At 55.3% G+C, this 22,591-nt stretch overlaps 1 protein-coding gene across 5 annotated transcripts in view; it reads right to left on the bottom strand.

Moving 5' to 3' along the window:
- RNF144A (ring finger protein 144A) overlaps positions 1 to 22,591 on the bottom strand; it is a 114,986-nt gene that overhangs the window by 5,994 nt on the left and 86,401 nt on the right. For all 5 annotated transcript variants that reach the window (XM_077751017.1, XM_077751016.1, XM_077751015.1 and 2 more), the window contains exons 5-7: positions 16,640 to 16,847; positions 13,874 to 14,021; positions 8,162 to 8,251 (exon numbers count right to left, since the gene is read on the bottom strand). In XM_077751017.1, coding sequence (XP_077607143.1) covers positions 8,162 to 8,251; positions 13,874 to 14,021; positions 16,640 to 16,847 — 446 coding nt within the window. The remainder of the gene's footprint in view (positions 1 to 8,161; positions 8,252 to 13,873; positions 14,022 to 16,639; positions 16,848 to 22,591) is intronic.

The following is a 22,591-nucleotide window of genomic DNA, read 5'->3' as shown; positions in this document are numbered from 1 at the left end:
GTTTTCTCGAACAGACCACAGCTTCAGAGTAGAGCACAGGTTCCACGACCAGTATAAGCCTCTATGCACGCATGGTGCGTCGCCCGTAATAAACGTACAATAGATATTTAGGAGACTGAGCCAGTCTAACAGAAACTGGTACGTTCTGAATCCTCTCCTCCAAAGAGTTCTACAAACCACACTCCAGCGCCTGGGAACGATAAAGCAAAATCAAAGGTGCCATTAGGTGAATGCATGGAGCACCTTTAATTCTCCGACACTTGGCATTTGAACATGACTTTGTTCATGTTCATGAGGTGCACCCAGCACATGCTGGATGTGGCAGAGGCTGGGTCAATGACAGGGGTAAGGGACTGAGGGCTGTGGCCACTCACGTGCCTCTTCCCCATTCTTCCTTCAGTGACATCAAGATGGCAGCTTGAAAAGGCAGGGTGGGAGCGTTTACACCACGGGACACAGCCGCCCCTGCCCCGCAGCCTGCTGTTCAATGACTAGCAAGGTGCTGGAGGCGTGCGCTGGAGACAGGGGGCTCCACAGGGCAAGTGTGCCGGCTGCGTGCGGAGTCTGGCCGTGTGCTAGGTGACAGCTCCCTCTCTCTCCCGCCCCCCCGCCCCCCCCCACTTTGTAACAGCTCCCCATTTCTCTGCTTAATGAATATTTGTTCTGAACCATGTGGTGCAGGAAGAATGAGCATCTGTCTTTGTTCTCTGAGAGAACAGGGTCGGGGGTGGGGAGGGCAGCCACAAGCAAGGACAAAGGGCTGAAAAGTTCTGTGCAGATACAGATTCACAGATACGGAAACAGGTGCCGGCAAGTTCAGGGTGGCTTCCCTAGGGAGGTGGCAAGGCCANGGGGTGGGCCGGGTGTGCGGGGCGGAGGCAGAGAGGACTCCGGGACGGCTGTGAGACGCACAGATGAACACAGGAAGCGCGGCCACCGCGCAGGCCGGACATCGCGGCGGAGTCCGGCAAGGCCAGGCCAGGGAGCTCCGGAGCCCTGCTCCCACGTTTACCACTCATCATGTTGAGAAACCAAGGGGGTAAGCTCTGGGGGCTGTGCGGGGGATGGGTCCACAGGAGGGGGACGGAGCCAGGAGCCTACNGGAGAAGCGGCCAGAACCCGAGGATGTGCAGAAAGCAAAATCAGCAAGACATGACGGGCTCCGGGAACCGTGCACTCGGTCCTGGCTTGAGGGCACGGTCGTGCCATCGTGTCACAAGGGAAGAACAGCGAGCTCCACATGGAGGCTCTGAGTCCGGGAGGCCTGCGGGCACCCACGTGAGGACATCACAGGAGGCAGCGGGGACGTGAGTCTCGAGCTCTGGGGAGAAGCCAGCAGATCTGAGGGCCGTCGGCACGAACGCGTGATGGCCGTCTGCCAGGCACGCAGCACACACTGAGGGGAGGAAGGGGATGAAGCCATCGCACCATCTGCGTGTGCAAGAGAAGGCCACCTCGAAGGCCACCGTAACCGCACCCCACCGACGGGGCCCAAACACCGGACATCTGTCTCTCCACAGTCCTTGGGGACGAGGAGCCTGAGACCCAGGCACGGGCAGAGCTGGCTCCTCCTGAGGCCACTCGCTGGGCTCACGGACGGCCGCCTTCTCCCTGCGTCCCCACGCGGCCGACCCCCTGTGCTGGTGTGTGTCCCCATCTCTTCTTACAGGGACAGCGGCCCTCCTGGGTCAGGGCCACTCAACAGCCCCACTGTGACTTCACCAGCTCTCGGAGGGCCCATCTCCGGACACAGTCGTGTTCGGAGACCCCGGGGCTCAGACTGCACCACGGGAATTCTGGGGGCGCCTAACTCAGCCCCTGGCCAGGAGCGGTGTGGGGACTGCAGGATTTTAGCCTGTGTGCTGCTGAAGTGGGCACAGGACTGCGGGAGAATCAGCGGGNGGAGAAGGGAGGGGGAGAAGGGAGGAAGGAGGAGGAGGGTGGGGGAGGAGGGAGGGGGGAGGAAGGGAGGGGGAGGCCCTCCAGGTCTGCAGCTGGGAGGGGCACATGGGAGACTGGGGTCCCAGGGCCGGGCTCGGGGCTCCTCCTCCAGACGGGCGCCTCCCTAATTCCCTCTCTTCCCCCCACCCCTGCTCCGGAGGGTACGGCTGCACCCACATCCCACCTCCGCTGTGTGGGCTCCGGGGACCCGGACAGCGCACTCCACGGGAGGAGGGCCAGCCACGGCCAAGAGCGGACACATTTCCACGTGCACTGGGCACGGGTGCCGCCGGGGCAAGCAGACGGGGCGCTGGGAGTTGGGTTCAGGGCGCGTAACCGAGACACACTGGCCAGAGGGGAGCGAGCCCGGGAGGAAGTGGGGGGTCCAGGCCACCAGGGCCTTTGGTCTGAGGGCCATGGAGGCCGGCGAGGCACTTCCCACAATGAAGGGGGACTTGGAGGGAAAACCCAAGTTCGGCCCACGCACGTGCTGTCCGAAACGTCCACTGGGCACCCGCGTGGGGCCGGCGAGCGGCCAGAGATGCCTCCGCCGGGAGGTCCAGGGGGCCACGAAACGGGCAGAGCCACGTGGCCCCGGGAGGGGCCGGGGTCACCAGGGTCACGAGGGCTGGTCCCACCTCCCTAGAAACACAGGACAAGGAAGTCATTTTGGCCCCCGACGTCCAGTCCAGTGCTCTCACTTCACCACGGCAAATCCGTGGCCAAAAAGCGATTCCAACGGTCTCGCAAATTGTTTAAGACAGACGGGACTGGGCACCTGGTTACGTACAGGAGACGGTGCCTGTCCGTCACTGAGGTAGGACGGGTCCCTGCACGGGGCTTCCAGGACAGGGGCGTCTGTGACAGACCCCCACCCGTCAGCCTGGCCTTGGAGGGCGCCAGCGGGCACACCTCCACGCACACGAGGGCACGCAGGGGCCGGCGACTGGCTGGCTCCCTTAAATGCCATCCTCTGGCTAAAAGTGAGCTCTCCCAGGGCGCCTGGGCGGCTCAGTGGGTTGAGCGTCCAACTTCGCCTCAGCTCATGATCTCAGGGTTTGTGGGTTCGAGTCCCCGCGTCGGGCTCTGTGCTGACAGCTCGGAGCCTGGAGCTGCTTGGGAGTCTGTGTCTCTGGCTCTCTCTGCCCCTCCCCTGCTCACGCTGTCTCCCTCTCAAAAATAAACAAACATTTAAAAATAAGTAATAAGTAAAAGTGGCTCACGTCTGTCTCATCCCCGACTTGCGCTGGCGGAGGTGGGGGCGGGCACGGGCAGGGACAGCACTGGGGAGCANNGAGGACGTGTGTCCACAGCCGCAGCCGCAGCCGCACACCCTGCTTCTCCTCGCTGTGAGTGGGGGCACCGCGTAGGCAGGAGACCCTGGCATACGAAGTTCAAGAAAATGACATCGCCTGGGACAAAACGGAACTGCCTAAAACCTTCACGTGACCAAGACGCGTCTCCCCATTCACCTGGTGGAGTACCAGGAAAACGTGCTCGGCGTCTAACACGCTTGCTCCCACAGCAGTCATCACAAGGAGGCACACTCCGATCCGCAAAGACCATCCCGTAGAGCAATTTCACCTGACTTCCCCTGAAAGGCGGGAAATCCTTGTCAAGTCAACAGGCTACACTGGGCGCTTGATCACAGCTCCTAAACACGGGGAGTCAGAGCACTGCCTCCGGGGGCGTGTCTGGGGCACCGCGGAGGCCGGGACGGGGCAAGGCCCTGGGTGGCCCACAGAGGCACTTCCCCAAGGAGCTTAGGAAGCAGGCCGCCCAGGGCAGCGCCTCTGACCCGTGTGGGGGACGGTGACTCAATCTGGGGGTCAAGGCCAGAACTTTAGGAGACAGAACAGATCGAGCAGGGAGGATGCGTATGTGGGTGGGTGTGGGTACTTTACGGGTCGAAGGGCACTGTGTGTTTGTATGGATGGGTTTCAGCCAACTTAAAATTCCAAAGGCACTGTTCAGAACATGCTCTGGCCTGGGCACGGGCCACCCAGGGGCTGGAACAGGACCCTGGTCCTGAGGGACCATGGATGCCAGGAGGAGAAATCTTCAGGTGGTGTCTGTATGTGCATTCTACTCTGCTGCTCTTAAGGGGGCTGTGGCTCCCTAGTGCTACAGTTTAAAGTCTAAGCATGATACCCGGGGTCTTCTCCAGGCACAATCACCACTCCACCCCAGCTCCCCATCAGCTGCCCTGAACCTCCAGGCACCCCCATCCTGTCCCCAGGGTCACATGCTGGGCCCCTGCTTCGTGGCCGCATGCTCCACGAAAGCCATTTCTGCAGCCTCCCATTTGGAAACTTTATGGTTAGATTTAGTAGCCACCCTTTCCATAGTTTCCCTCAAACCGTCCAGCCTGAATAATCAACAAGAGATTCTTCTATGCTTCTTGTATCTCCCTCCGCCTGGCAATCCTATGAGCTCCCGAAATATGCTTGGTCAACGTTCGCTGGGCTTCACCCAACGTGCTGCAGGAAGGCCGCACGGGTCAGCCCTGCACAGCGCAGGGGACGGGCAAGGTGGCAGGCGGGCCCCTGGAGGCGATCTAACGGGCGGACAAAGATGAGCCCACGTGAAGCTGGGCGGGCGTCCACTCAAGTGCTGCCTGCCGTCACCCGTCACACTCTGTCACACTAACACCCCAGCTCCTGCTTCCTCCAACACAAGTGCTCCAGGTCCAGTGCCCACTTTTCTGAACAGGAGCCTTTGGGTGCGCCCACAGAGGAAGAGGTTCCCAACTACAGCAAGAGCTGCTTCTCTGAATGGTCACCAAGCAGCTCCGCGTCCCCAGCCGCCATCAGGCACGCACGAGGACACCAGCAGCTCCCGCGGGATTCCCGGGAAACACGGCCCAGCCAGCGGGACAGGCTCCTCCGCTTCCTGTCCGCCCAAAGGAAAAAGGCGCTGAGGGAAGTAAGAGGAAGGTCCCCCCGGAGACGGCTGGCTTCGAGCAGGAAGGCTGAGAACTCGTCACAGGGAAGCCAGACCGCTCGATCACGCTTCCAACCGGGGTTATTTCTGCAGCATCTTTCTGGCTCAAGCAAGGGGCAGCCGCAGGGCCACAAATGAGCAAAACAAGTCCCAGCTGGGGAAGAGCCTCCTAAGACCTAAGTCACACGGTCGAGAGGGGAACACAGGAGGGGTCCCAGGAAGGGATCGGTCTGAAACAAATGTTCAGACCCTGGGGAGAGGGAGGGGGGNAGAGTACGTGGCCCTGACCTTGGCTCTAGACAAAGGGAGGAGAATGTCCATGAGCCGGGATGGGACAAGCAGAGGAAAGAGGGAGCCATGGAGGTCAGGACACGGGGCCGGGCAGTGAGCAGGAAGGTGTGGCCAGGCCCTGCAAACAGCGTCCCGCCTGCCGTGCTGGGGCGTCCGAGCATCGATCAGCCCCCACCCCAGGCGCCTCACAAACACTCCCCTGACATTTCAGGGAAGAGCTGACGGGGGACAGGGAAACCCATTTCCGCTCAAGAGGACGTGCACTAAACACCACGTGAGGCTCCCTTCCCGGGATTGGTAGGAAGCCAGCGGGAAGCGGAAGAGAACCGACGGGCCCAGGGGATCAGAGGGCGGGAGACGCACGTGGGAAACGAGCACCAAGCTTCTGCCCGAGACCTCACCCTAAGAAGGAGCCACATGAGCTCCAGTGACTCTGGCGGCAGGTGGTCTCTACCTCGTGCAGGGGGTGGTCCTCACTGTCAACACCCAAGGCTTAGGGGCAGCAGGGGCGTCCTCTGCACGGGAACATTCACTCCGGTGTGGCTCAGCCTCTGCACACAGTGCCGCTCCCAGCCCACAGGCCGTGGCTCCACCCCTTTCCACTCGCCGCACTTCGCTGGTTTTATGATTTACCTTTGCTTTCCTTTTGCCTCTGGTTCGCATGTGTTTCACCAGTTTCCCCAAATCCAGCACTAGCTTGCGGACACCCTCCACTTCTGTAGCTCCGGCCCTGCCCATTCCGGGGGCTCCCTGCCCCACAGAGAAGCAGATGCCTCCGTGGGACCCTGCACGGTGCACGCTCCCGTTCAGTTCCCCTGCTCAGTCCCTGCGATCGGGGACCCCCGGCTGGCTCCGGGGCCCAGCTCAGAGCGGGCACCCAGCAGCCAGCTCTCAGAGCGGGCACCCAGCAGCCAGCTCAGAGCGGGCACTCAGCAGCCCAAAAGGAGCTGGCAGAAAGGTTCCAGGCTAGTGTGGGGCATGGACCCTTGTGTCTGGATTCTTTTTCAAGTATATTTCTCAAGTCCTGTGAATGACTGTTACCAGGAACTCGGTGCTGCCCAGGGCCCCCCAGGGACAGGTGACTCACTCCGCCTGAATGAACCGGCACATCAGGTGTGCCTGCCCGGGCTTCAGGAGAAAGGGGGACACAGGTCCCACGCTGCCCTCGCTCTGTTCTGGGGCGCTCACGCTTACCACCAGCCGCCATACGGTTAGAAGCTCAGGCGGTGTGGACAGACCTGGTTAGGAGCTCCAGATGCAGCACCTGCCGTGCCCTGCGGTGTCCAACTACCCAGACACTGAAGGAACTTCCATCCCAGCGAATGCCAAGGGGGGTTCCGAGACAAGCCGTCAAGCCGTCTGTGCGGCCTTATTCACACTGCAGATCGTGAACACGCTAAACGTGAGGATATGAGGGCAATGCATTTGGGGAGAATTGTCACACAGCAACCAGTAACCACCTTTGAGCAAGTCCCCTTCCCTGGGCCGGTGCTCATTCCCTACATGAAAAGGCTGGAGCAGAACATGGGCCCCAAGGCCCCCCCTTGTCCTGACGGCCAGTGATTCTGCACAGGTGCACACGAGAGCGTCCCCTTATGCGGCTGGGATGCGAAGGCAAGGAGCCCGCATCAGGGCAATTCGTCCCCGCCAGACCGTCCCCCCTCTGTCTGAACTGTCCCTTCCTCTGCCTGGACTGTCCCCTCCTCTGCCTGACTTTTCCCTCCACCTGGACTGTCCCCTGCCCATACTGTCCCCCCTCTGCTTGGACCGCCCCCCCTTGCCTGGACTGTCCCTCCTCTGCCTGACTGTTCCCTCCTCTGTCTGGACAGTCCCCTCCTCTAACTGAACTGTCCCTCCCTGTCCCCACCTCTCACGGCCAGCTCCTCCTCATCACTGTGAAAATTACTAAGGGAAACTTCGTTGAAAACGGCATCAGGAGACCAGCAGGTAGAGCTCAGGCCTCACCACTTGTCCTCAAAGGCTACTTTGCTTCCCCAGGAGGAGGAAGGGCAATTTCCTCCCCGACCTCCCCTGCCACAGCCCAGCCAACGAGCCGCCCACAGCTCAGCAGGGAGAAGCCACTACATTTGGGGGCCCCAGTTTATTCCAAAGGGCTTCTGATGTGTGTGAAGGGCTTCCCAGCGCCCCCTGTCTTCTATACAAGAGAGTTCCTCCCCTTTGCTCTGCATCTTGTCTGTGAGCTTGCTGTAGCTTACACATCCTAAGCCGCATTTCTAGACTATTCCCAAATAAACTCATTTCTGTTGGTAAAACAGCTGGAAGCTTTATTTTTAGGGTTAATATCGCTCAACGCTCCACCCTGGGGACCACCGGAATGGCCCTTCCCGACCGTGCAATCCCGATCACATCCCCTCCTCAGCTGAACTCCTACCATGTTCTTCCTGCTGCTGTATTATCTCCGTCCCTACACAGCACGCATCTCCTTACTCACTGGAAGCGTCCCAATGACTCAGACAGCTGAATCTTATTCTTCCAGTGAATACCCTTCCTAGGACAGTATCCGGGCCGCAACAGGAAGTAAATGCGTGTTGAAAGTATAGATAAATGTTATGCGCTGGCCCTCTGTAACCCCCACAGTCTGCTGCTCAGCTACTACCAGGCAGGCACTCTTTCCTTTCTTTCTGTCCCTCTTTTCTATGACTCACTTGCTTACCTCTAGAAAATGCTCTTTGGTAAGGGCCATGCAAGAATTAACCAACTCAACAGATCGTCACCAAAGCCGTGAGTAAGGTGCAAGAAATCTACAATCTGACATTCAGGAGCCATCACGCGCCAAATGCGATGCCTACCTACCTGCCACAGCTTTGGGCCGGAGCTTCCAGAAGCCCAATCTCAGGGCAAGAAAAGTTCGGGCAGGTCCCACCTTTACTAGCTCTACTTTCCTAAAGAGCACATCTCCCACCAACTTGCGCACACACACATTCTCTCTTCGGCAGATGAAAGCCCCGGGTGAGCCGCCTCCTACCTGTGTCCGGTGCCAGATCACAGATGCCCTGGAATGGCCCAGCTTGTTCCGGCAAGGTCCTTTATCGTAGTGGATGAGGAGGAAGTCATCCTGGGAGGAGACAGAGCGGGGTGAGTGGCACGTTCCTCGCGGCTCAGTGAGTGAGGCCTGCCCGGGCCAGAGTAAGTGGGGGCCAGGAGCAGAGGCAGGGCTCCACCTACAGCACCGGCCCCCTCTCCCAGCCCCAGCTCCCTCCTCCCTCCTCCCCCCACAACTCCCCAAGGGGACGTGGGCACTAGAGGGAGCCCTGCCCCAGATTTCCGTCTCTGGCTTCCGCAGGGAAGAGAGCCTCTGGGCTTCTGAACAAGTAGGTCAGAGGCTCCAGCTACTCCTCGAGCTGCTCCCCTCCCTCCCCTCCCGGGCTGTGTTTGATGCCCCTGGAGCCTTTACATCCTCCAGCCGCCCGCGGGCAGGACGACCCCTGGATTAGATGATGCTCTTGATCTCTGGCTCATCCTCCCCCATTAGTGCCGGGCTCCCCACCTGGGAAGTGCTTCCTCCTTTCCGCTCAGACCATGAAAACCTACTCCGGCCTCAGCGACAGGCAGCGCGGGCCGTCTGCCATGGACGCTTCCTCCAGATGTCTGCAGCGAGTTCTGACTGTTCCTGCCGCCCTCCGGCGCTCTCACCTCCCACCCTCACCTCCCATCTGATCGCGGTCAGGGTCTTGGGGTGGGAGCCTCAGCCAAAGACAGTCTCTTAACTATGTTCCTGGTTCAGCGCTCGGCCCCCCAAACCCGGGCCCACACCAAGTGAGCCAGCAGGAGCGGGCTTTCCACACAGAAGCCTCGGTCCCCCAACTGGAGCAGGAAATGCCATTTTCTCTCCTGTTGATCGTGAAAACAACAGCTCGATCAACAGTGCAGAGGAAGGCCCTGCGGCCCTGGACACATTCAACTGAGGCTGTAAACACCCAGCTCCTCCTGAGAAAGGGACAGATGAGCACGGTCATTGAGACCTGCTGCCCAGGAAGTCACTCTTCCAAGAGCCCCGGAGAGCCGGGCATCAGCGACCGGCCCTTACAACCTGCTCTGCTGGAACCAGACAGGGCGGCTGCCGTTCGCGGGTCCTCGGCTCAGCCTGAGAACGATGCTGACAGAGAATCTGGGGCTTTTACATTTTTACAGGCCATCCTCCTGGTGCCAGAACGTGCAGGGCACGTCAGGAAACCCTGGCTCTTCTGGGGCAGCAGCAAGAAATCTCTAGGGAAGGTGGGGGTCCCCAGCTGCCACTACCTGCCCCAGGCCCTTTGCTCGGTCCCCGCAACTGTGGAAGGAAGCCTGGGTGCATGGATATAAAGCTCCTTCTGGTGCTTCAGCTTCTGTGAAGCTACTTTTTTTTTTTTTTTTAATGTTTAATCATTTGAGAGAGAGAGAGAAGCATGGGAGGGGGAGAGAGAGGGAGACACAGAATCTGAAGCAGCTCCAGGCTCTGAGCTGTCAGCACAGAGCCCGACACGGGCTCGAACCCACAAACCATGACCTGGGCCGAAGTCAGACGCTCAACCGACCAGACCACCCAGGCGCCCCTGTGAAGCTACTTCTGACCATGTCTGTCCACTGTGAACCCTCCTCGCTTCCTTGAGCTCTGAATTACGCTTTCCTATCTCCTGATATTAATTTACTCATATGCTGAAATGAGTTAATTTTTCATTGCTATGTCTCGTTTTCCCAGATGGACTATCATAAGGCCTTGTACTGGAGGCCCCTGTACAGCTTTTGAATTTGTTTTCTGAAATACAAACAAACCAAAGGGGGGCGGGGCAGGGTGATCACTGTCCAGCCTCCTGGAGACAGCGCAGCCTCAACCCAGCTCAGGAGTCCCTAGGAGCTGGACACTCAGAGCCAGCTTCTGGAACAGAGTGAAAAGCTTGTTCAAATAGGATCTTTCTCTTACGGGACAAAAGCAGTCTAAGATGCTTTTACAAAATACAAATAATTTCATTATGATGTTAAGCTTCCTAGGGAAGCCCTGGGGCAGAACTCCCACCCCCACCCCAGGACCTGCCAGAAATAGGTGTATTTTTGTGGGAGGCAACATTTCCCTTCTTATTGTTCAGGGAAGTTTCCTTGAGCCCCTGGCTGGAAACAAACAATGGGGAATGCATAGAAAGCTGCAATCAAGGAGAGATTCAAGGATAAAAATAAATCCTCCCCTGCCCCCCAGGCCTTTTGTGTCAAATTTGGGCTTCCACCCACAGGCTCTCACCCCAAACTGTTGTTTTTTAGAGACTGAATGATCCGAGTGGAGACTGTTAAGTCTTCCTGGATTCCTCTTGAGAAAAGGAAGCACCATAAAACCTTGGATTGCGAGTAACTTGTTCCGCGAGCATTCCGCAAGAGGCGCAAACGTTTCTAATAAACTTTAACTCCATAAGCCAGCGATGTTGCAATACGAGTCCTATAGGACGCCGAACGTCACGCGATCGCACTCAGCCAATGGTTCTTGAAATGCACTCCGATACACCTGTGCTTTGGATTACAAGCATGTTTCCAGAACGGATCGAGATTTTACTGTAATTCCAACTCTCACCCACAGAAAGCATGTAGTAAATAAAATGGGTCTGCAGAACAAACTGCACAGTGTGGGCACATAACTATTACTTTAATAAAACCTATCCCCCGAAAAAATAAAAGGAAGAAAGTTCACGTGTCTCTTTCAACTGTGTGGCAAAGGCAGGGAGCAGGGGAGCACTAAATGCCCACCAGGAGGGTCCGGGCCAGGTGCAGAGCAGGCAATGAGGCCCGCGATGGAAGGAAGCAGTCTGATGTGATTTACGACTCCCCGATTATCCATGTGCAAGATCCTGTCTCCAAGGGAGAGGTTCCCTGGAGGAGAAAGACGAGAAAAGTGCACTCCTGTCTTAGAAGCATTGCTGGCTGCCAGCCAGTGCTCAAGCACTGGTGTTAAATCATAGTTATTGACCTTGATAAATGGCCGTGAACAGAGCAGACTCTGACTTTCCTTGAGAATCTGATTTCTATGGCCCCAGGGTCATTTTTCAGCAGCTCTTCCTTTACAGAGACTAACAAGAAACGCTTGGGCAGGAGGAGGGTGACTTTCAACGTGGAAAAGGGGAGGACACTTCCTCCCTGATTAGTTGAAGCAGAAGAGCCAGGAGGGTCCAGGCCTTCTGCACAGGGGTGGGAGGTGGGGAGAACCTGGGGCTCAGAACTGAGTCAGACAGACAGACGGGGTTTCTCCAGGGACCAGAGCAGAGCGAACACCCTTGTGTTCAACGGAGACCCATTCCCGTTCCTGTAACTTCATCAAGGCAGCACGGTGACCCCCCCCAAAATAAACCTGTGGTCAGCTTGTTTCCAACACGTCCCTCCCCCCCAAAAAAAGTCTCCAGGAGATTGGCTAACATGTAGCACACTGGCATTTCCTTCTTTTCTCCTTTAGGAAACGTAAGGAGCACGAAACTGCAGACCAGATATTGGATGACCAACATCAGAATTTAAAAATCAGTTTCCCCACCAATCGGAATACAGCAAAATGCAGAGTTATACACATAATGTAGGGAAAGGACATATATATAATTTCATATACATACATACGTAAGAACTTTAAGGCCCCAAGGATTTTGTGGTGCTTCAGATATCCTTCTAAACATCTCTAGCCACCACGCAAGGTCACAGAACAAACTTGGGGCCTACGCTAAAGAAGATTAACCTCGCCAAGCTGATTTATGAAACTTGCCTGGGGTGAGAAAAGGAAGCCTCCAGGACAGAAAAAGGGTAATGACTTCCTGAGATTTGTTCAGCTACACCTGGTTTACTGGACGTTTCATAACTGCAAGTTAATAAAGGAACAGCAACGTTTTCCGAAAAACAACACAAAAGAAGCAATCCAGTATTTTTAAAGGCGGCCCTTAAGTTACAGACCTGGCGCCTTTTAGATTTCATCTCCAATAGGCATGTATACTCCTGACAACCGGTAGAGCCGTCCTGAGGACGACGGGCAAACTTTCAAGGTTACTCCACGAAGCCCACTGTTATGGACCCTTTCTCCTTCACCTCTGCAGACCTCCAGAGCTGAGCTGATGGCTCTGATGTAGCCTGAGAGGGGCATTCACCTAGACCAGCACTTTGATATCACAGAGTGAGGGACACATGGGCAGGCTGTGGACAAACGAACCCCTCGCAAGGGAACGCAGGGATCCGTAACAACCCCTCCTTTCTTTTAGGTAGGTCTTAATGGCTTCACACTACTTTTGAAGAGCTGACACAGTCATCCTTGCTGTACAGGACGGACATATACAAACAGGACACGGGACTTGATTTGCTTGGGCTGTCACTAACCACAGTGATTTTAACAGACGATCATTTCTGCTACTTAATTATAGTTTTCAAAATCTATGTCTGGGGCACTGGGTGGCTCAGTGAGTTGAGCAGCTGACTCTTGGTTTTGGCTCAGGTCATGATCTTGTGGTTCCTGAGTTCGCACCCTGAGTCAGGCTCTGCACTGACAGTGTCGAGTCTGCTTAGGATTCTCTCTGTCTCCCCGTCCCTCTGCGCATGTGTGCTCTAAATAAATAAATAAATAAATAAATAAATAAATAAATAAATAAAATTAAAGAAAAACAAAAAAACCTATGTACAATAAACTCTTATACAACAAACCTTTGTACAAAAAACTTATGTACAAATAAACTCTTGTAAAACTAGAGTCAGAATGTCATCATTTTGGCAAGATGCCCATTCTACTAATATGGGTGAAGGAGAACATGGAACTGAAATTAGTATCCTTCGCATCTGGCCTTGAAGCTCCAAAGAAAACCAGGTGCTCAGAGAGGGGAGGGGTTGTGTGCTCCCAGTGGGGACTTAGCACGTGCAAAGATACTGAAGTACAGAGTGCTTGGGATGCATTCAGCACGGGGCATGCCTGGGAGAAGGTGGCCATATGAGGCTGGAAACTTCCATCTTGCCAGTTGGCACAGAGTATATGCTTTTCTGCCCGGCGGGTGACAGGTCACTGAACTATGCCACTGTCAACATGTTCCCCAGTGCCCTGCCTCTGTTTACCCTTCCTATTCCACTAATGGTCCTGCTGTGGCCTACATGGTTGCATCCTCCCCCCACCACCCCCAAATTCGTACACTGAAGCCCGAATCCCCATATGACGGTATCTGAAGGTGGCGTCTTTGGGAGGTGATTAGGTTCAGATGAGGTCACGAGATGGGTGGGTGCCCCATGATGGGATCAGTGCCCTTATTCAGTGAGGAGACACCAATCTCTCTCTCTGCCATGTGAGGACACAGAGAGAAGGCAGCTGTCTGTAAACCAGGAAAAGAACTCTCTTGCCTCTCTGGGCACTGAGGTCAAGGGTCAGGAACCGAATCTACTGGCACCTTAACCTTGGGCTACCGGACTCCAGATCAATGCCTGTTGTTTTGGCGCCCAGGCTCTGGTGTTCTGTTCCAGGGGACCAAGCCCAGATGGTCCCCACGGACCAAACCGAAGACCCTACGACCCCGCCCACCTGACGAGCTGCCCTTTTGCTTCCAGAACACCTGCACGAATTACCACCTCTGGCACCACTGCGTTGGGGGAGTTCATACTTTCAGAAGCACAGAAAACATCTGATAATGTAGTTTCTGTTTCCCCGGGCCCCTTCTCCAAGCTCCTCGGGGAAGGGCCGGTGGGTTCCGCGCCCGGAGGCAGTACTCACGTCCAGAGACTCGAGGCAGTACCAGCAGAAGGCGTGCTTGCAGTTCTTACACATCATCTGTGCGCACCCTTCGTCGCGCTCAATGTACACCTTGCACTTGGGGCACCGCTTGATGGGCGCGTCGTCCTCCTCCAGTCTGAAAGCAGAGCTGCGGGAGGGAGAGAGTCCGTCAGCGATGGGCTCGCAGGGCCGAGGCGGGGTGGGGAGAGCGCTAGTTCATCCACAGCGGCCCAGGCCACTTCTTACAGACGTTACAGAGTGAATCTGATGAAACTCCCCCTCCACATAACAATCACCAAAAGAAACTGGATCAGCCAGTTGGATTCGGGAGGAGAAAAAAGCAATGTCAGTGTGTATTTACACTTAGATATGTGTAGACAAACCAAAGAAGTTATGGCAGGGAGCCCGGGTGGCTCAGTCCTTAAGCATCTGACTTCAGCTCAGGCCATGATCTCACAGTTCATGAGTTCGAGTCTCACATGGGGTGAGCTCGAGCTCTGCTTCAGGTAGAAACGAGCGCTGCTTTGGGTGAGCTCTGCTTCTCTCTCTCTCTCTCTCTCTCTCTTCCGCTACCCCCTCTCTCCCTCTGCCCTCTTGGGATATTCAATCTCTGCCCCTTGCTCACTTGCTCGCTCTCTCTTTCTCTCTCTCAAAAAAAAAAAAAAAAAAAAAAATTCTCTCATGGCACCTGGGTGGCTCAGTCAGTTAAGCAGCCAGCTTCAGCTCAGGCCATGATCTCATCATTCATGGGTTCAAGCCCCGCGTCAGGCTCTGTGCTGACAGCTCAGAGCCTGAGCCTGCTTCAGATTCTGTGTCTCCCTCTCTCTCTACCCCTCCCGTTTGCACTCCGTCTCTCTCAAAAATAAACAAACATTAAAAACTTAAAAAAAATATTTCTCTATCTCTGCCACTCACTGTCTCTCAAATAAAATATTAAAAGTAAATAAGTAAAATTACAAAAAAAAAAAAAGAAGAAGAAATTACGGCAAAGGCTTACAATGGCAGTGTGCACGTAATGGGATTGTTAAATTGTACTGTCCTTATTCATGTATGTGTATAATTTCCAAAGGACCAATGGCAATTTTTCCGCATTTTGCTATTATCAGAAAAAGTAGGTACAAAGACATGCTCGCCATTTGATTAGATCTACAGGGCCTGTCTTTACAGAATTGCTTTCCGGGGAAGTCTAGTTAGCTGGAGGGGCTGGGAAGCCACGTGGTCAGCCGGAGGGGCTGCAGGCTGGGGTCACGGGCTGGCTCTCCACAGACTAGCCGTGTGACAGCCGCTCCCGGCCGCGGCCCTGCCCGTGTGAGCCAGGCGGTCACGCATGACAGGAGCACGCTGCAGTGTCAAGCGTGGGTCAAGTGACTGATCCGTGACAGCAGCAATTCTATGCTGCTAGTAAAGAGATGACATATATGTTGCTGTGACTCTGAACGAATGCCCGTCCCATGCTATTAAATTTTAAAAGAAAGCTAAAAAAATTATGCATGGAAACATCCGGGAGAATAAATGGCTAACTGCTTGCTACAAGAAGTTATCACGGGAACACATTGCCGTATTATCTGAACCCACTGGATCAGACCAACACCCCCGGGAGAAAAATGAACCACCCACCCCCAGGGCTGAGCGACCCTTCCAGAAGCCGGTGCGTCTAGGAGTATGCATTCATGGGGACGCCTGGGTGGCTCAGTCAGTTGAGCGGCCGACTTCAGCTCAAGTTATGATCTCACAGTCCGTGGGTTCGAGCCCCGCGTCGGGCTCTGTGCTGACAGCTCAGAGCCTGGAGCCTGTTTCGGATTCTGTGTCTCCTCCTCTCTCTGCCCCTCCCCCGCTCATGCTGTTTCTCTCTGTCTCAATAACAATAAACATTAAAAAGAAAAAAAAGAACACGGCCTCCGCAGGCACAAGACCAATGCTATCTCGGTGAACCATCTGTGCTACAGATTCGGTAGGACGGAAATAGCTGAATATCACCAATTTCTTATGACTCATCCTACTTAACTTCCAGGCTCCACACCGACGCTGCAGCGTCCACCTGGCGGCCCGGCAGACGGCCCGGCCAGGGCACAGCGGGGCGGACCCTGCTCCCCCAACGGCTTCCGACGGCCTGCTCATCCAGGCAGACCCAAGCTCTCGGTCTCGGGCACCCGGGCACCTCGTTTCGGGGATGCGTCTCGTATGACAAGCCACCTACTCCGGCTCCCGCTCCTGCCCCCACTTCAGGTCCCCTCCCCCACAAGGGCGTCTTGGAAAATGTCAGGTATCACAGGACATAAAACTCACAGTGACACACCGGCCACGCGTCTGTCTTTCTGGGGAGGCCGAGGGCAGTTTGCTTCCTACGAACTTCACAGTGTCCTTGCCTCGCACATTCCCCGACACAAAATCAGTTCTCAAAATAGTCAACCGGGGCGCCTGGGGGGGCTCAGTCAGTTAAGCAGCTGCCCCTCGATCTCAGCTCGGGTCACGATCTCAAGGTTTGTGAGTTCGGGCCCCGCGTCACGCTCTGAGCCGACAACAGAGAGCCTGCTCGGGATTCCCTCTCCCTCTCCTTTTCTCTCTACGCTGCCCCCACTTGCTCTCTCTCTCCCTCAAAATAAATAAACCAAAAAGAAACAAACAAAAAATCAACCAACCAACCCAGGTTTAATCAAGGCTGAAGAGGAAGAGACGGACCCAGATNGTGAGGGTACGTGTGGTTCCTTCCCCCCACCCCCAGCCCCACCCCGCGCCTTCCCGGCCACCCGTGCGGAGAGTGGGTACCTGGTTTCTCCGGGAAGGAAGGTGATGGGCATGCTCTCCGGGCAGCCCTGGCCGGGATGCCAGCTGGCTTTGCAGGCGGAGCAGAATTCCGTATCGCAGGCCGCGCAGCGCACCAGCTGGGGCGTCTGGGGCGCCGCGTGCTGCAGCTGGCACACGGCCTGGCAGGCGGAGGCGGGGCACCACGTCCGGCAGGGGTCCAGCAGCACCTCTGGCGCGGGGACACAGAACAGCCGAGTCAGGGCCCGCACACAAGGGCACGGTGGCTCGGGGCCAGGGGCCTCGCCAGTGCCGGGCTTCGTGTTAGTAACCCGGTGGGAACGTCCAGTCCACACAGTCTGACATTCTAGAACCTTCATGATCAGGTGCCCGTCTGGTTTTCTCCTCCCCTCTGGCCACCCCCCGCTGCTGACCGCCCCCAAATACACTCAGAGTCCTTTAGAGGTGCTGGGTCTGCACGCGGCAAGCCCTCGGTTCCCGGGATCCCCCTGCCTGCCTGCACTACATCCCGAAGCCTTGCCCAAGGGCCGGGCAGGATTCTCTCCGCGTCCCGCAGGCCGTGGCCCAGGCAGCCCTCTGCTGCCTCGTCTGCGTCCCCAGGTCGCGGTTCTCTGAACTCAGGCCTGTCTCTTCAGTCTTGCAGCCTCACATCCTCGCCCGGTGCGAGGCATACAGCAGGCACTCGGACAATGTCCAGTAAGGGGGACAGAGGGAGAGGAGGGAAGACACATGGCCAAATTCTTCTTCTCCGCAAATGGCCCCTTTGCCTACGGCCGCCGCCCTTCCCAGATCTCCGCCTGAGCCTCGAACCAACTACTGTGCGTAAGGGCCGGGCTTCCCATCCCAGTGGGGCCCAAACGGCGTAGAAGCCCCATTAAAGGAAGTTAGGGAGGAGGCGTGTTTTGAAAACCAGGGATCCCCGGCGTTCCCACGGTCTCGTGCCCTCGTGCAAAGCTGGCAGGCCCCCACACCACCAGTCCCGAGCTGCCCTTCCTCGTGCACCGGGTCATCGGCCTCATTCAGCACCTGTCCGGGGTGACACGGAACCCTCAGCGGCCGGCAGCGGCAGCGCGAACCCGACCGGAAACCGCACAGAAGGCGGCCTCTGCCAGAAAGCAGGCTCGGGCCAAAGGATTACGGGCTCTTTTCAAAGACCCACAAGTAGGCCACTGGTTTCTAGGCTTTTCAGCAGTTGCTCTCCGGAAGTAACCGGAAGCGGCTGAATTCTGCCGGGAAAGCTCGGAAGACAATGAAAGGTCCTGGCAAGCCTCCGGGCCGTGTGACCGACCGACGGCCAGCGTGGGTTACGTTCACCTGCGTGGACACGGGACCTGTGTGCACTGTGGATCGCCCACAGCCTGGGGCTGGCCATGCGCCCAGACTTCACCTACACGGGCCGCCCCGGGGACACACGTTGGTGGGCCCTTGTTCCCCAGTGGAGCAGGGAAGCCAGATTCAGCCTCTAGGAAGAAGCTGCGTCAGGTACAGCCCTGAAGACAGTCTTCTATTCCGGGAACTGGCAAGCCTTTTCTGCAGAGGAGCAGACCGTGAGGATTTTAGTCTTTGAGGGGCGTGTGCTCGCTCTCCAAGCACTCCGCTCGGCTGCTGTGGCGCAAAAGCAGCCATGCTGATCTGTAACGGGGGTTCCGATAAAGTTTTATTTACAAGGCTGGGCCCACTCCTGCTCTAACGCAAATCCTCCCCTGACCTGTTTTTTTGAAGGGAGAGTTAATCAGGGGCAGGAAACGATCACATTGGTAGGTCCGGGGGAAGGCTTAGTAGAACCTGTTAATGTGAAGGAAATCTGGAATCAGAGGGAAATGTGCTGCTTTTTAACCGATCTCCATTTTAGTAATGTGTTCCCAATTGTGAGCGCGTGACTAAAATTAGCTCTTCTCATTAGTTGAGAGTTTCAGGGTTTGCTTTTTTAGGACTGTTTGTGGCCGTCAGATCTCAGGAAGCACATGTGTGGGGAGTTCACCTGAACTGACGGGAAGGGAGAAAGGAGGAGGGAGGGAAGGCCCCACGGAAGTCCCCCCTGGGAGAATTCAAGCGAGGCAGGTGACCCTCGGCCCTCCTCCTGCCCGGCCTGACTCACATCCCCATGTTCCTACACAGCTCTCTGCCTTCGGTGCTCACCAGTGCTTTAGGGGAGCCCAGCTCCACCCTGACTGGGTCCTGGGGTCCCCTGTGAGCACAGGCCCTGAGGAGGGTGACGTGGGCTGCAGGCCCTGAGCACCACAACCATCACAAGACACGCAGAGAGAAATCCTCAGCCTGTTCTGTCTTCTTTCCAGACGGACGCTGGGTGAGTGCTGGTCGAGCGGAGCTGCCGAGGGCACGCTGCCCTTCGGTGGCCCCCTCTGGTCCCCAGTGCCCGCCTGCCCCTCCCTTTACTGTGAGCGGCCTGTGGCGTCCGGGAGGGGCTGGTTCCCATGCCGGCTGCCTCTCCTCACGCACCCCCTGGCTGGACCCCATCTCCCCTCCACTCCCCTCGCACAGTGAATGGAGCTGCGAGCCGGCCTCATCCTCAAAGGCCCAATTCTGCCACGGAGCGCAGGGCAAGCAGATCCAGGTACGGTTTCCATGGCAATGACTTAAATTTTGTGACTTTTGCCCTCACAGAGCTGTGACAGGCTCTCGCCTGTCCCCCGGGGACAGATTCCCTATCAGATAAGCCAAAGGCAGATAATCTGTCCAATCTGCCAAATGCAAGCCTCCTTCCCCTGTGGCCAGCGTACCACAAACCTTGCGCCTGCGGCCCCAGGGCTTTTTGCTCGGCCTCCTATTAATATTCCTGTCTTCACCCCCCTCCTGAGTTCCGCCAGCTGGTGGACAAGACAGGAATGTGTCAGTGAGAAAATCCACTGGGCAACACCAGAGAGCTATTCTTTTCAGGACGTACGTAGGTATACGCATCTAGACCCGTCAGTCACATATACGTATATATCGAATAATGTACGTTAGACACGTTGCATCTTATAGATGTTATATCTACTATTTTATACACGTGTTTCTATGTACAGCATACATTTTCAAACAAGGCCATCAGCATGTTTTCTGGCATACCAGAAGAAACTAATCTCAGCTCCCATCTTCCAAAGATACATTAATAATGGACTAGGGGCACCTGGGTGGGTCAGTCGGTTGAGCGGCCGACTTTGGTTCAGGTCATGATCTTGTAGTTCAGGAGTTTGAGCCCCAAGTCAGGCTCTGTGCTGACAGCTCAGAGCCCGGAGGCTGCTTCGAATTCAGTGTCTCCTTCTCTCTCTGCCCCTCCCCTGCTCACACTCTGTCTTTATCTCTCAAAAATAAATAAACATTAAAAAGCTTATTAAAAAAGATTAATGAAGCAGGCCCCTAATAGCTTTGTCTATAAAAAAGCCCAAGGTTTTTTAAAAAGTGCTTTTCTCTTCTAAACACGGTTTACTCTGAGAAACCGGCTACCAGAGGGGCGTGCCTGGCGTCCCGTCCCTCACCCGCACTGGCTCTCCCTGCACCGCTGGCCGGGCTGGCCCGCGGCTGTGACACCGCAGCACTAAGCTCCGTCCTGCGGGGCACCCTGGCTCTGGTCAGGTCTGATTACCCGTGGGGAAGCCCAGCGATGGGTTCATCTCTCTGGGCTCTACCCTCGTTTAAAGCACCGACGCGACGCTGGACAAGACCCACCTTCAGCACACCCCTGCCCTGCACTCTGCTGTCTAAGAACCCAGGGGGCTGCGGGCCTGGTCTCTGGGAGCGTCGGGACAGAGGAACATGCAAACAAGAGCCCGGCCCGGCCTGTCTGTGCTCAAGCAGGGGTGGGGGAGAGCGTAGCGGGGCACGTGAGTGAGTGAGTCCCCCTGGACCTGCCTCCCTCGGCCTCTGGAGGCTTCCAGTGGGCAAGGGGGCCTCAGGAAGAAAACAGGGGCGCCTGCGCGGCTCCGTCGGTTTAGCATCCAACTCGGCGTCAGCTCAGGTTGTGATCTCATGGTTTGTGAGTTCGAGCCCCACGTCGGGCTCTGAGCTGACAGCATGGAGTCTCTTTGGGATTCTCTCTCTCTACACCTACTCCACTCATGCTCTCTCTCTCTTTCTCAAAATAAATAAATAAACTTAAAAATTTTTTTAAAGAAAGAAAGAAAACCCCACAGCCTCTTTGCCTGGCCTCTGGCTTGCCAGATACCCCAGCTGGAGGAGTGCAGGAGATCGGGTTAAAATCAGGGTTGTTACACCTGAAACAAACTAAACATTGTGTCAGCCACACTTCGATGAACAAAGAGAGAGAGAGATCAAGGCTGTTGTATCAGATGAGATGTTCTAAGACATCTCTAAGGAGACAATGTCTGCACCTTAAACCGACCACAGGACTGTCTAGTAACGAACTGTTGTCAGAAGACCTGGCAACTAGGCTTTCTCCTCCCTGACTGCATTTCGAAAGGACAGAACAGGCTGACACCTGCTTGCTGATCATATCTCAAAACTTGTTCAGTGCACTAGCTAGACGTCACAGCTTTACTTTTAGCTCTTTTCATAATTTTTTCAAGTATATTTATTTGTTTTGAGAGAGTGAGTATGAGAAGCAGAGAAGGGCAGAGAGGGTCAGAGAAAGAGGGAGAGACAGAGAGAGGGAGAGATGGATTCCCAAGCAGGCTCCATGATGTCACCACGGAGCCCGACCCGGGGCTCGAACCCACCAACCCTGAGATCATGACCTGCGTTGAAATCAGACGTTTAACGGACTGAGCCACCCAGTGCCCCTCCTTTAGCTATCCTAACGCTTCATTCAGAAGGATCTTTGGTTGTATTAAGTCAGTTTATTCTGTGTTTTTGTGGCTTTTCACTTAATTCTAGCAAAACGTTCTAAAGTCATGGGTTTGAGATATTCTATTAAACCTAAGTCAAGTTGGCTTTATTTTTATGCAACTTTTTTTTTTTTTTAAATCTTTGGCTAAACCAAAGCACTGGAAATTACAAAGCATTTGAAAGTACAAAGTCAAAATTATTAGGTAGGAATATTTATCCAGCTGCATTTTAAAATTAAATTCAAGGTCAGAGAAAGTCAATTTTCTTGTAACCCAAATAACTACCAGTTTCTGTCAGGATTCTCTCTGGAAAATATTTTCAAAAGATCTTGGAAGGCTGAGAAATCCAAATTAATCAATTTTATAGCTCCACATACTGCTTCTTGTATCACATGGAATTATATTTAAGCTGCAAACCACCCCAAACCAAATGATATGTGGCATTTAAATAAACAAGCTCTTGAAAACAATTTCAATGCTATCAAAATCCTGTTTAAGTTTTTTTTTTTTTTTTAAGTTGGCCACACATTGCCTTTTTCTGTTTTCCAGAAGTAAGCCTCTAGAAGAAATGCAAGTATCTTTAGCAAGAAGGGGCGCCTGGGCGACTCAGTATGTTGAGTGTCCGACTTCAGCTCAGGTCACGATCTCATGGTTTGTGGGTTCGAGCCCCGCGTCAGGCTCTGTGCTGACAGCCCGGAACCTGGAGCTGCTTCGGATCATCTGAATCCCCCACTCTCTCTCTGCTCCTGCCCGGCTCAGACTTACTCCCTCACTCTTGTGCTCTCTCTCTCTGTCTCTGTCTCTCTCTTAAAAACAAACATGGAAAAGAAAAGAAAAGACTTCCCACATTCAGCTAAGCTGAGACTCTCTGGATACTTTGCTCTGGTCTGCCCTCCATTCCCATCTTGCCGGTGTTCCCAGGGCTGCATCTCAGGCATAAGCGCCTGACGCGGCCCAGGACCAGGTCAGGAAGAGCGCGGGTGCAGGATGAACTCCTACAACCTGAGCTGAGGTCAGAGTTCAGATGCGTTGCCTTCACAGTGAAGTTTTGCCTAAAGAGCATCCCCTGCACAAATCAGTTACTCTGCTCCCTTTCAGATAAGCCCAAGGTCCAGGATTCATACGAAAATGAAGCTGAACAGAATGGATGGGCTCTCTAAACCATCATTTG

This window comes from Crocuta crocuta, unplaced genomic scaffold (genome assembly GCF_008692635.1).
Source record: "Crocuta crocuta isolate KB4526 unplaced genomic scaffold, BGI_CrCroc_1.0 scaffold129, whole genome shotgun sequence".
In the NCBI taxonomy this organism is placed as follows: domain Eukaryota; kingdom Metazoa; phylum Chordata; class Mammalia; order Carnivora; family Hyaenidae; genus Crocuta; species Crocuta crocuta.
This window is presented reverse-complemented; position numbering and strand designations above follow the sequence as displayed.